This window comes from Leptonychotes weddellii, chromosome 14, assembly GCF_054177405.1.
Source record: "Leptonychotes weddellii isolate Sample4059 chromosome 14, ASM5417740v2, whole genome shotgun sequence".
Taxonomy (NCBI): domain Eukaryota; kingdom Metazoa; phylum Chordata; class Mammalia; order Carnivora; family Phocidae; genus Leptonychotes; species Leptonychotes weddellii.
Window position 1 is genome coordinate 60,099,797 of NC_138382.1, and position 13,077 is coordinate 60,112,873.

At 39.7% G+C, this 13,077-nt stretch overlaps 1 protein-coding gene across 1 annotated transcript in view; it reads right to left on the reverse strand.

The window, feature by feature from the left end:
- SVEP1 (sushi, von Willebrand factor type A, EGF and pentraxin domain containing 1) overlaps positions 1 to 13,077 on the reverse strand; it is a 176,449-nt gene that overhangs the window by 138,209 nt on the left and 25,163 nt on the right. The window contains exon 3 of the mRNA XM_081804083.1: positions 2,969 to 3,212. Coding sequence (XP_081660209.1) covers positions 2,969 to 3,212 — 244 coding nt within the window. The remainder of the gene's footprint in view (positions 1 to 2,968; positions 3,213 to 13,077) is intronic.

Genomic DNA, 13,077 nt, shown 5'->3' on the forward strand with positions numbered 1-13,077 from the left:
ATTGAGGTGGACACATTCTGCATGGAGCACTGGGTGTTATGCACAAACAATGAATCATGGAACACTACATCTAAAACTAATGACGTAATGTATGGGGATTAACATAAGAATAAAAAAAAAAAACAACCTTGGCAGTAAGAAAGGCAGAAAAATTCTGAGAATGGTTTGGTGTTTGTTGTCAAATTCATTTCCCTGTGGTCTTACAAGGAGTGGTAAATTACGAGTCACGTCTTAGGCCATACTTGCCTTTGATATTCTCCCTCCCTCATCGTCTCTACCTCACTTCAATAAGACTTTAAGATCTTTGGGAATTTGGAAATGTGGATATCTGTTGTTTTCCATGCCTACGGTTTCTACGCTAATTTAGGACCTTATTATTTTATGATGCTGTAACCTCCATACATATAACTCCTCTTTTAGGTTACTCCACATTCAATGATTTCTGTCCACAGATGCCAAATTAATATTCCTGTAACACAGCTTCAATCATGCCACTTTCCTGCTCAGAAATCTCCAATGGCTTGCAGTTGCCAATTAACCAAAGGCCATCTCTGCAGCCTGGAATTCAAGTCCTAGTACAATCTAGTTCCTACTCCCTAACTTTCTTGCCCAGAACCCCACTATGTTCATAGATTTAGTCCACTTACACATCCATACAAGCTACTGCTAATATCCACCACTGGTCTGTACATTCTGTTCTCCACAGTGGTATCTCCTATTTCTAACTGTCCAATCCTATCATTCAAACCCAGTGCAAATCCCATCACCTCCATAACTAAAAGTAAACATTTTTAGAACAGTTACAGCATTTTGTGTATCATATATGCCAGATCATTTTAATTTTCATTTAAACTCAGTTGCTTAGAACTGGATTTACCATAATGCTTTGTTCATGACACACATTGTGACTTCTGTATAGTTATTACATAGCTCCATTTCATAATAAGCTACTTTAAGGCAAGTACTGGGCAACATTCATATCACCCAAAATACCTAAAAGATACTGGATAGTTAAAGGAGTCAATGGATAGATTTAAATGATTTCCTTCTGTAGTTTCCATAAACCCCAATTTAGAATGATCTCTTCCACCCGGCATTCATTCTGATATCTGGGTGGTCTAGTCTACTGCACCTTGAAGTAGTCCACTCATCTAGCAATTTTTGTCCTTCTATCTTCCCATATTAAAATATTTGGGTTGTTTTCTGAATAATCCGTGTGTAAATAAAATTGCAAATATTTCACTTTGGCAATTGCAATGCCTTCAACACATTAAATTTCACCATGTCACCACCTTTCTCCCAGTTCATCCATTAAAGTAGGGTGTGGTGCAAAGGATCAAGTGAGAATCCCTGGAAGAGAATTCTGGTAATTATTACTGGCTCTGACGCTGTCTGCCCTTCTCTACGTTATATAACCAATTAAAGAACTGGTTTTTCCATTATGATACCATGGGTGATCATGTTTGTAACCAAGTAGTTGTAACACTAAAATTTCATGACCCTCTGTAGGGATGAGAAGGATATGACAGGTAACGGGATACTGGGGATAAAGAATAAGATGGAACTCTATCTGTACCCTTACAGACATTGTAGTCTTACAGGGACGATTAAAAGGGGCAAAGTACCATGTTATGTGACAATGCATAAGAGAGACATTACCTAGACTTTAAGCAGGGGTGGGTGGTCAGCTTTGTTGGTCAAAGTGATTTCAAAGTGAGACCAGAACCATGCACAGACATGAGAAGTGTAGGCGCAGGGGGATGGCATTCAAAACAGAGGGATCAACACGTGCAGTCCCAGAGGCAAGAGAGAGCATGCTTGAAAAAACAAGCATTCACGCTGGCTGGAGTACAGAGGGGTGAGGCTAGAAAAGTAAGTGGGTGCCAAAACCATGAAGACTGGATAGGCCACATTCAAAAGCTAAGAGTTTATCCTTAAAAAAGTGAGAACAATGACAATGTTCAAGTTAAGGTATGTGATAAGATCACTCTGGGTGACTTCTGGAGAATTATTTTGAAGGACAATAACATTTCATTCTCAAATACATGGTATGATTCAGTCACTCCCATTTTCCTCTCTACATAAGGATCATTTCAGAACCTTGAACTATGATGAATGCTTTTTTTTTCTTAATTGTAAAAAAAAAAATCAAGATTTTTCTCTATAACTTTTTCTAAAATTGTTATCCTTTATTTATTGGTCATTAGTTATTCTTCTTCCATTTTACTTTTGGTTTCAATAGAAATAAGTCATCATTGGGCATAAGATGTGGGAAAAACAGACATCACTGTTTCCACAAAAGGTGTGCCTAGTTAATACATAAAAAGCAATACCACTGTTGAATTGATACAACCAACATGGAAAAATATGTCACCAGAGAATATATGATGCACGGAGAAAGTAGAAGAATCTGTTTCTGAGAAGATGGAGATGTACTTTTTCTTAGTCTTCCTGGTAAGTACAACTAAAAACTGAATGTTACATATAAAATAAACGTAAAATGACACTAATAAAAAGGCAGACCAGCTAGTGACCTTGAGAACCAAAGCCCAACATGGTAGTGAGTTCCTTGGGCTTCCTTTTTCCTCACACATCCCAGACTTAGGGCTAGAGAAGCTGGCCATCCAAAACACCAATGGGAATGGACAAAAAACCCCTTCAAAACAACAAAATACTGCTCTCTCCAGCCAAAGGATGAAGAAATGGCAGTTAGGACACTTTTAGACAAGAACCAGTCAACTCCTCTACTCCAGCCAAACATCACAGAAAAACTGTGGCCCAGTGCAGTCATACCAGGCAGAGACCAAGAGGGAAGTCTAGATTTCTACTCTTGCAAAGCTCTAGCAACCACCACCCTCACCCCAACACCTCTGGCAGAGTGGTATCAGAGATGACCAAGTAGAGAGATGGGTCTTTCACACCAATGGAGATGACAGGGGTGAGGATTGTGTCTCACTTCCACACTCACCTGGAAGTAGCAAGGGGTCTTTCCTCACCCCCTCTGGAATGGTGTCAGAGTTGGCCCATGGAGAATCAGAACTTTCATCACCACCACGCAGCAAAGAGGTCCCCTCTTTGTAGTGTCTGGGGAGGTCATGTGGGGAACAATGAGGAGGCCTTCCTAGAGCCAGAAATTCCATCCACATCCAGCAGTAATGAGGACTCATACACATGTACAGTGTCAGTAGGGGCAAAATGAGGAACATAGATACCTGTGTTCACTTGGCAGGAATAAGGCAATGCTCCTCATCCCTCTTTCTCCACTGAGGGAATGATTAGATAACATTCTTGAGATGACAAAATTATAGAAATGGAGAACAGATTAGCATTTGCAAGAGGTCAAAGTGAGGGCAACTAGGACCAGAAGGGAAGTGTTTGGGGCTCTAAAAGAGCACATTATAAATCCTTGTGGTGGGTGGGACTATTCTGTATCTTGACTGCATCCATGTCAATATCCACAGTGTGATATTACATTACAATTTTACAAGATGTCACCATTGGGAGAAACTAGGAAAATGATATAGGGGATCGTTCTATATTATTTCTTAAAACTGCATGTGACACTACAATTACCTCAAAAGAAAAAAATGTGATAAAAATTCAAAAGCAAAAGGCAAAGAAGCAAAATTTCAAGGAACATCCAAAAATATCCAAGATTGAGAAACCGGATTTTGGAGTCTGGGGTACCAGGTCACTACACAGGTGTGGTTGGTCAGCGGTCAGGGATATTTCTTCATGCCTAACTACTGTTTTACAGATACCTTGAACCATGGAACATTAGATGATGATGAAGAGTGTATGTGAGTATTAGAATGATTGGAAATTAGTATTCCTCCTGCATAAATTGACCTTATTCATATATCAGTGTCAATAAAATTTTATAGTTCCTCATGAGGGTCACACAATTCTCTTTCAAATTATTCTTAGGAAATATATATTTTTTTCTTATTATTGTGAATGGGATGTCGTAAGATTTTTTAAACTTAATGTTTCTGCATAAAAATTTATTGATTTTGAAGTATTTATTTGCTACCTTATAAATCTATTAATTCTAGTGATTTCCAATTTATTTCTTTGTATTTTCTAGGTTAAGAATAATACTGTATGGGCGCCTGGGTGGCTCAGTCGTTAAACGTCTGCCTTCGGCTCAGGTCATGATCCCAGGGTCCTGGGATCGAGTCCCACATCGGGCTCCCTGCTCGGCAGGAAGCATGGTTCTCCCTTTCCCACTCCCCCTGCTTGTGTTCCTGCTCTCGCTATCTCTCTCTCTGTCAAATAAATAAATAAAAATCTTTAAAAAAAAAAAAAAGAATACTGTATACCACAGTAAAACAACTCTTTTTTGTTTAAAATATTAAATATTGATGGTGAAACAGTAAACTTGTTTTATTAATGTTTATGGTTGTATTTGCAGTATTTCACATATAAAGTGCATTTGATTAATTTTTTCTTATCACTTGTTTCATGGTCCATGACATATTTTCATACACCTGCTTCCATATTTTGACAAAATTTCTAAATCTCAAGTTTTAAGGGAAATTTCCCCAACTACTAACATTATGCTCCATACAGTAATAGTGATTTGCTTTATGTATTTGTTAAATGGTAAAAATCCACAACATTCTGGAATGCTATCTTGCACTGTTATATGAATTAAAATACTTCTCCAAACCATCAGTACATGCAAATAGCTTTACACACACACACACACACACACACACGTGCGCCTGTGACACAGTTTTAGTACATTTGGAAAATAATGTCAATAACTAGATAACATAAAAGAGATAAAATGTGTTGTTAGCCACTTCCTATGTTGAACTCAGCCTTCCAGATGGCTTGCTTTGATTCTAAGCCAGTGCTTCTCAGGGTCAGTAGACTTGTTCACCTTCACTTCTCCAAAAAAGGAATGGAAAATTCCCAGGAAGTTGGGAACCAAGCAGAGTTTCCATATGCTGTGTTCTAGTATCTGAACATGCAGTGTGCTTTATTTACTCATTCATTCTTCACTCAAAATTTATTAATGCTTACTCCAAGTCCCTGTGCCATGTCACAGAGGCTATTAAAAAAGAAAGAGACATGAATGTAATCCTGCCCTAAAGGGATTCATAGAATATTAAAGAAGAAAAACCTACCCCAAATGATCATACTATACGGTGTTTTAACAGAAAGAAGGTATTTAAGAAAACCAAAAACTCTAGCTCTAACTCATTGCTACGGCAATGAATCTATGGAAGAAGGGATAAAAGGGAAAGTTTCATAAGAAAAGTGAATTTGTTGTGAATCCTGAAGTACTGGTAAGACATGGACAGACAAGATGTGGAAGATTCTAGGTAAAGGGGACAAGGCATGGAACCATGAAAGGCACTGAAGTGTCTGAGGGGCCACAAGCGGTTTGGGGCATCTGGAGCATAAGATGATGCAATGATCATAATTAAGAGATAATCTAACCCTAGTAGAATCGTATGGCTTTTATATTTCCTCTAAAACTTTACAAAGAGATAGAGTAATGCTTTTTTAATCTTATGCTAAAGCATTAACTCAGTTTGTCAATACAGAACACAGCTTATCAACCTCAGCACTATTGGCATTTGGAACTTGTTGATGACTGTTTAGTGTACTGTAGGATATTTAGCAGCATCCCCGGCCCTTAGCCACGAGATGACGGTAGCTCCTTCCAGCTGTGACACTCAATATTGTCTCCAGACATTGCCAAATATCCCTTAGGGGGCAAAATCGTTCCCTATTGAGAACCACGTTGGTAGAGTATAATAATTTAAATTAATCAAGCACTTACTATAAGCCAAGCACCCTAGCAAGCTTTCTGCACACATTATCTCATTTAATTTTTATGAACATCCTGCTATTATTAACCCCATTTTTATAGACTAGAAAACCGAGGTCCACAGAGGTCAAAGAACTTACCCAGAAAAACACAGTAAGAGACAGAACTAGGATTCATGAGTAGAGTTCAGGCCACTAATGGCAATCGATGACTATATATATCTGTATCTTACCACCACCAGCATTTAGCATACTACGTGGCACATCATGATTTCCTGAGCCTGATTTTCTGTAGCTTGGGCTATCATTTTCAAATTGCTAACACTGACTATCTCCAAGTCACCTAATATTTAGTAAGCACCAAACCCTGTACAGACCCCACGGGACCAAACATCTGGGATGCTAAGCTACAACTTAGAAGCAACAGTTTACTTTAAATATAACCTGAAAAGAGCAGCAAAATATTTCTGGATCATTTCTTTGATGGATAATGACCGTGCAATGAGGGCTATGGGTGGACTGTAGGCAGTATAATGACTCAGAGGCAGTACGAATTCTCGGATCTAGGAGAGCTGGTCTGCATGCTAACTTCTTTACAGTTGAATGACATTAGGGAAACTTCTTAAATTCTTTAACACTGTTTCCTCTTCTGCAAATGAGGAATGTAAGTAGGCAAAAACTTTGCAAGAGGCGTGTGGTTGTGGCATGAATCATTTCGAGAAACAATTTCCAGAACCTCAACATGGACAGGTACCCTTACATAAGTTGATGTACCAGAGAAAGCGTCTACAGCACCTTTTCACAACTGCCCTTCATTCACTTTTCAAAAGAAATGTGTACTTTTCATCCCTTCTAAATCTTACTAGGATGCATTGTCCCAAGGCAACAAAGCTCCCACACGATTCAAAATCTTGATACCTGGAGACCTTCCCTTAATTAAGGTACAGTAAGCAAGTCCTCCAAGAAACATTCCTTGTTTTACACATATTTCAATTAAATATCATCCAGTATTTCCCGACATTGGAAATGGAGTATTTTGGCTCATTTCTGGGATGTTCTGAATTCAGAAACATTGTATGCTGGGCAAGTGGGAGTAAAGGCATTGTTCATTTACCACCTTTTCTTTTCAACTTCCTGACTAGTGTCAAAGAATATGTCACTTCTTCAGAAAGTCTGATGAGGGCAAAGCAAGGGAGACAATATCCACGGGAAATACTAAAGGTGGCAGCAACTTATTCTATCCAGCTGAGAAACTCAGAGCAGGCTCTCTGCCTTCTTTGTCAACTGTGGAAATCTAAAGTAATATGCTGGCCACCGGAAGGTGCATTAGCTTATTTAGCCTTTTTCTCTCAGAAAATAAGTCTGATTTGGAGAATAGATTTAACTGTGTGAAATATTCTCACAAATAGGTTATATATAGATGTTTGTCCACAGATTAAATAAGCTAAATCTATGGCTCCAAGATTTTGGTAAGAATATATTAATGCACATTCTAAGGTAAAATAATTTTATCAGAAATTACTGGACTGCTAAAGGTTTATTAAAATTTGTATTGTTTTGATTTTCCCAGACATGATTAAACAAAGCCCTTCCACGTGAAATAGTAACGGGTAGTCTTTTAACGTGTCCTAGCAAAGAGACTTTGTGAAAAAATGAATGATTATAACGATTGTAATGATTGGGTAATAATTCCTTTTGCAAGTCAAAAGTATTTGAATTCTTCAATTTCAATAAAATTGGAAAAGGACCTAAGGGAACAGTCAGCTAATAGATCATCTGCGATATTTTTTTTGATGATAGATAACTCATGTTTTTTTTGGCACATAACTCAGGAGGAACTCAAAGAACTGAGTGACATCAATATAACACAACTCTTTCAAGCCCAATCTACATATTTGTATGAAGAAGGTTTTCAGCACTAAAACCTACAAAAATGAAAAATAGAAATGAAACTGATGTTGTATGCTCTATTATTCTAATAAGAGAAGTCCATGGACACATGAATTAATCACGATCCATCTCATGAAGACATGAATCTCCAATAGCATCTTATTTCTACAAGTAATAAGTATCGAAAGGAATAATATCTTTGACAAATTTTATACAAATAACACTTAAAATAATAACTCAATTGAACAGCAATTTTGGTCACAGAAAATCTAAAGATTTCAATGTATATCCACAATTTTTGTGGCAAAGAAGCAGAATTCTGCGATCAATAAAAGGCTTTAGAACATAAAATTACACTGCATTTGAATTAGGTGGTGCAAGTAGAATGGAAAACAAGAAACCAAGCAAAGGTTCTGCATTGAAAACAGCTGCTTCACAAAGGGATACTACTAGAAAGAATCAAATTTGTTATAGTATTTAGATTTCAATGGGTACATTTAAAAGTGATACAATAGTTTTATTTTAAAAGTCAATACAGGGGCGCCTGGGTGGCTCAGTCGGTGAAGTGTCTGCCTTTGGCTCAGGTCGTGATCCCAGGGTCCTGGGATCGAGTCCCGCATTGGGCTCTTTGCTCAGTGGGGAGTCTGCTTCTCCCTCTCCCTCTGCCTGCCACTCCCCCCGCTTGTGCTCTCTCTCTGTCAAATAAATAAAATCTTTTTAAAAAATAAAATAAAAGTCAATACAATATTATGGAAATACCATCTTTTAAAATCCTGCTGAAAATTTTCCAATGGCTACTTTTGACAAGGGGTATATGGGTTTTCAACTTTTTAGGGGTTACGTGAGCAAAATATTTAAAGACTACTAATTAGCAAACGTTAAACGTTTTCCTTTGCATCCTTTTCATTGTTACTGGAGTTACGGGCCCAGGGAATAGAGGAAAAAAGGTAAGGTTTTATAATGATATCATAGCAGGAATTGGTTATAATCTTTATTTTGACAATTTTAGAATGCTGGATATATTTTTATGAGTATTTCTAAAGAACGCAAAACACTGACTTTGGGAGGTTCTGGTTTAAAATGGCAATATAAGAGGATCCTGCGCTCACCTTGTCCCAAGGACACATTGACTCTGCAGCTACATATGGAACAACTTCCTCTGAAAAAAATCTAAAAACTGAGCAACCCCTATGTGTCAGGCCCACATCAAGGGACACAATCTCACCATAAACCCCATCCCTGCCCAGGGTGACCCACCACTGCGAGGAAACTCAAAGCCCAGAGATTCTCCATGAGGAGTGAAGGGTTTGAACCCCACTTTGGGCACCTGAACTCCTAAGACCTGCACCTGATTGATGAGCCCCAGAAACAGCTAGCTTTGAAAACCAAGCAGGCTCAAGGCTCACGTCCACAAGCTGCATAGGACTGTAACCAACAGAGAAGCAGCTCTCATGGGGCTCCTGCCACTCGCCTGCCCCCACTCAGCGCGAGCAGCCCATCCGACGGCGCCCAGACTTCACGTGATGAGGCTCGTTTGCTAACCTTAAAGGGCCAGCCTGAGGGGCAGGCATTTCACGGAGCTCACAGTTAGAAGCCTGCTGGCTGGCCGGCACCATCTTCACACTTGCTCCAGTCAGTGGGCACCATCTTGTTTGTTTGTTTTAAACACTAGACTTTTTTTCCTTTTTCCCAGCAGGCACCATCTGGCCGCAGTCCCTCTGCCACACTCTACAGTGACAGTATGTCCCATCTGGTGCCCTGGCTTTGCAGCTTCGGCTCCGAGGCTGCCCCTTGATCCCCTGGCTCTGGTGGCCCGGGGCTTGTGCTCCTGGGTCCCACAGATGGTACCACTGGGACAGACAGTCTTTGGTAGGCTACCACCCCCAGGGCACCGCACAGACAGCAGACTGAAAGACACCCTCTATCCTTTCCAAGAGGCCTGCTGCTTGTCCTGGAGCTTGGCCTGCAGGCATAGGTCTCAGGTTTGGCACACCGAGGCCTACTGCTCTGAGGGAATGGAGGCCGGTAGATGCTACCTCAGCCAATATCTCCCCCAAAAGAGCGTATACACTCCACTGGAGCCTGAATTTTTACAACTGCCACCGAGGGGACACTTCTGGATCGCCTGGCTCTGGTGGCCGGCAGGGCTTCTGAGAGCATTCCCACAAGACTATCTATATTTGCATCCTTTAAAAGCTGCTGCCTGAGGGTCTGGCTTCTAATCAACCTGCAGTCAGATGCTAACTGAGCTCCTCCCCTTTGGGACACTGTCAGGTCCTGGTGCACCCTCAACAACTGGGAGCCACTAACAATAAAAATGGCTGCTTGGACAATCACAAAGTTTTGAGACAACCAGAGTTAAGGTTCATCTCCTACATGAGGTCATTCCCTCAAGACAAAGGTGGCTGTTTTATCTAATGCATAGAAACCAACACAGACAGTCAAGCAAAATGGAGAAACAGAGGAATATGTTTCAAACAAAAGAACAATATAAGACCTCAGGAAAAAAAACCTTAATGAAATTTACCTGATACAAGGTCAAAGTAATGGGTCATAAAGATGCGCACTGAGCCCAGGAGAAGAATGGATGAGCACAGTGAGAACTTCAACAGAGAGACAGAAAATATAAGAAAGTACCAAAGAGAGGAGCGCTCGGGTGGCTCAATCGGTTAAGTGGCTGACTCTTGATTTAGGCTTAGGTTATGGGTTTGAGCCCCGAGTTGGGCTCCATGTGGGGTGTGGAGCCTGCTTAGGATTCTCTCTCTCCCCTGCCCCACCCCGACACACACACGCTCTCTCTCTTTCTCTTTAAGAAAAAAAAAAAGAAAGAAAAGAAAAGAAGGTATCAAACAGATATCACAGAGCTGAAGAATACAATAACTGAACTGAAAATAAAATTTACTGACTTTGGAGTTTGGTGATGTTTCACACCTGTGGTTAAATGCATCTAATTCTATGCATTTCCCTGTTATAACATCATGATAGACTGGAAAATGCACCACCAGGACTGAATACCTACCTTAATCAGTGGAAAACTGAACAAACTAGCCTACTCTAGGCAGCTGCTAACCATCCTTCTGCTTAAGCTGATGGTAACCAGTGTCAATACTAACAATATTCCCTTATAAAAAGCAAATAGGAATACATTGTACAGATTCCTTACACCTTACAAATCCATTATTGGGCACCGCTGGGGATGTTTTTGGGGAAAAAAAGTCAGCTAAGCTCTGCTCAGAGAACAAGACTGCCAAATGTTTTGGTTTCCACTCAAGAATTTCTAGAGCTCTCTGTCCTCTCTCTTTCCAAAGAAATGACATAATATTTAGACAGGAAAATGTCTGTGTACAGCATGGGGGTGGGGACTCACGTGCATATATTTACATGTATAAGATACTTCCACACAAATATTTTAGTGTTTCTATTTCTACAGTGTATCCTCCTTTTATGAAAAATAATATAACTGGGGCTTCTGCTCATTATCCAGCCCTCAGCCTTGGCACTCATCCAGCTATAATTTTCAATCTGCAAGTTGTTCCAAATTCAATGAAATGGAGTCAATGTCTGCAAAGAAGCAGTGTCCTCAAGATGCCTATTGTCTTCATACTCTGCATCTCTCAAATCCCTTCAGGGGAAAGCTTAGAACATCTGCCATTGCTTGGATTTACAACAAGAGTTCACTGGCTATTCACAACCGATGTGATGATCTAGCTATCTAAAAATGACCACTCCAGGATATCAACCGTACACTGAATTTGATTTTTTGTTGACAAGTTTAACCAAATGTAAATATTTTACATTAAAAAAATACATTCTTATAAATTTCTTACCATGTGCCTTTGGGCTAGGGATCCTGTGGTGCCCAAGGCAGACATGAAATCCATGCAATTGCCTGAGATTTCAATAATGCGTTCTCACCCATTTAAGATCCTGGTATTAAACTTGACCTCTTACCTACATCCTCTTTCTTGAGCATTTACTATACCTCTGAAGGTAGGCAATGGGCACACACGATGAATTTGTCAGTGCCTGTTAGAATCACTAGTCTGGTGAAGTAGGACAAAGACAATAGTTGGGTGCGGTGGGAAGGGAACCAGAAGAAGCAGGAAAAAAGGTCTGAGGAATGAAATAGCATGATATTTGGTGGAAACTATAACGAGTTCCAGCTCTTAGCTCAAAGGGTAAATACGGGCCAACTCAGGCAAAGCCTTTATGCCATGCTAAGAAGCTTGAAGTTTATTCTATGAATGAGTCATAATTAAAAAACATTAAGCAGATCTGTATCTTATATAACTCATTTTCTTCTTTTCCTTCCTAGTATTTGGTTAAAACATATGAAGCTGCTATTTTATGGGTAGAAATGATCAAATATTGATGACTTCATAAGGGTCAAACTAATAATTAACAAAATTTGAAATTGTATTTGTAATTGTGTGCTCATTTGTTAAATGTCTATCTCTATGGCCAGACTGTAGGCTCTGGAGCCAGACAACTTGGGTTTACCTCTCAGCTCTATTAGTTATGTGACTCAGGACAAGTTACTCAACCTCTCAGACTTTAAGTTTCCTTGTCTCTAAAATGAAACAACACTCCAGAGAGTTATTATAAACATTAAGTGAGTTAATATATAGCAATGCTTGGGAAGGGCCTGGAATATCATAAGTGCTCTTTAAATATTAATTAATTATTATCAGTTATTATTGCTGTCATCCTCATCATCATCCGTATCACTGTCCAAATGCCAGTGTTAAGGAAGCAGAATGAAGAAAGGAATGCCAGAGCTAGAAATGGAAGCAACACCTTCTTTTCATTAGACTCCACAGTTTTGCAATATAGTTCCCTTGGCTGAAGTTCAATTATTAATCCTAGAGGAATATCTTCTCAACTCTTTAAACAAGGACATGCAGGTACCTGGGTGCTTGGGTGGCTCAGTCAGTTGGGCCTCTGCCTTTGTTTCAGGTCATGATCTCGGGGTCCTGGGATCGAGCCCCAAGCCCTGAGTTGGGCTCCCTGCCCAGTGCGGAGTCTGCTTCTCCCTCTGCCCCTCCCCCGACTTGTACTCCTCTTTTTCTCACTCTCTCAAATAAATAAATAAAATCTTTTTAAAAAATTCCATACCTGAATTTCTGAATCATACAAAATCTTTACATAAATGAAATTGAGTTATGTAGGTTTTTAAAAAAACAAGAAATCATAGGCCTTTTATAAAGCATTGATTTACAACAACAACAAAAAAGGATCGATATGCAAATATTCCTGGCCTTTCTCCATTTGTGGTTCCCCAGAGGATGATGCAGACTCAAGAGGAAAGAGTAAGAAGGGTAAGGAGTTTGAGTTAGGACTTGGAAAGCCCATGTGTGCTTAAGTATGAGTGAGTGAGTGAGTGTGTGTGTGTGGGGGGGGGGG